The 1,129-nt window shown below is 38.3% G+C and overlaps 1 protein-coding gene across 1 annotated transcript in view; it reads left to right on the forward strand.

The window, feature by feature from the left end:
• Positions 1 to 901: 901 nt before the first annotated feature.
• The window catches only part of LOC101854212 (sushi, von Willebrand factor type A, EGF and pentraxin domain-containing protein 1), a gene marked incomplete at both ends in the record, with an annotated part of 9,716 nt that continues 9,488 nt past the window's right edge, over positions 902 to 1,129 (forward strand). The window contains 1 exon segment of the mRNA XM_013089287.1: positions 902 to 1,069. Within this exon segment, the coding sequence (XP_012944741.1) occupies positions 902 to 1,069 (168 nt within the window).

Genomic DNA, 1,129 nt, shown 5'->3' on the forward strand with positions numbered 1-1,129 from the left:
GGGGGGGGGGGGTTTGGAGGCGAAGAGAGAGCGAGGGATAGAGAGGGAGAAGCAAGAAAGCTGAAGCTTATTTAATTGTGGGGTAAAACCCGAAAATACGATGTAAACTAAGGTTGTCGTATTCCCCTTATATAAAGTATATATATTTTTTTCAATTCATGCACCTTGATGATATACGTGATACTGTATTCGTGACAAGTGGCTCGGTGTCTCAACAATAAGATCACTTCTTTTTTTGGTGTTAAATCAGGGCGTTAACTGCTTTGAGATCTCTTAAGAACGCAACGAAATCCCTTCTGGTTCGTATTTATTCATATTTACAAGATCAGTGTTAGTCGTGTTGTTTTGTAGGAATGGCTTTACTTCCTTGTGTCTTCTGTAGATGTTTTCCCACTTTTTTTCGACAGTTTAATTTGGGCTTCTTAGTTATTTTTAATACATTATATATTTCTACCGTCTTTTTAGGAACTCTAAAGATCCCCGAAAGTTCGTATTGTTTTATGTAAGCTTTTTTGAAGTTAAGAATAGAGTATTATAGTATGTTATCGGTTTAAACTCTCTTTCTACACAGTAAATCTATGGTTTTCTCAGAAACAGAACGTTCTGTTTTAATGTTTGTCTATGATAAGATCTAGCTAAGTGCGAGAAAAGGGAAGGTGTACAATAAAAAGTCTTGTCAAAGAAAGTTTTCTGAGAAGTTTCCAGACAAAGCTAGTATTAGAATAAAGATATCAAGGGGCATTTTACAATGCAGTCTCGTTATGTTTTGTAAATTTCTTTCTAGTTTTTTTTTGGTTGGAAAATCAAAGAGTGGCCAAGTCTTGGTTCTGATCTACAAAATTTCAGCTATTCCTTGACATAACCCGTTTCTTAACCTATCTCCTTGAACCATAATATACAGACTGCCCAGATCCCAAAAAGCCGACTTTTGGCTCGGTCCAGTATAGTTCGGTCAGCCCTGGAGCAACGGCCGAGTACGAGTGCAACACTGGCTACAGTTTGGCGGGAAACCCGAAGCTCACCTGCCTGATCTCGGCCGTCTGGGACGAGTCGCCACCGGGATGTTATCGTAAGTCTATCTATCTATCTATCTATCTATCTATCTATCTATCTATCTATCTATCTATCT

The sequence above is a fragment of the Aplysia californica genome, unplaced genomic scaffold, assembly GCF_000002075.1.
Source record: "Aplysia californica isolate F4 #8 unplaced genomic scaffold, AplCal3.0 scaffold00918, whole genome shotgun sequence".
NCBI lineage: Eukaryota > Metazoa > Mollusca > Gastropoda > Aplysiida > Aplysiidae > Aplysia > Aplysia californica.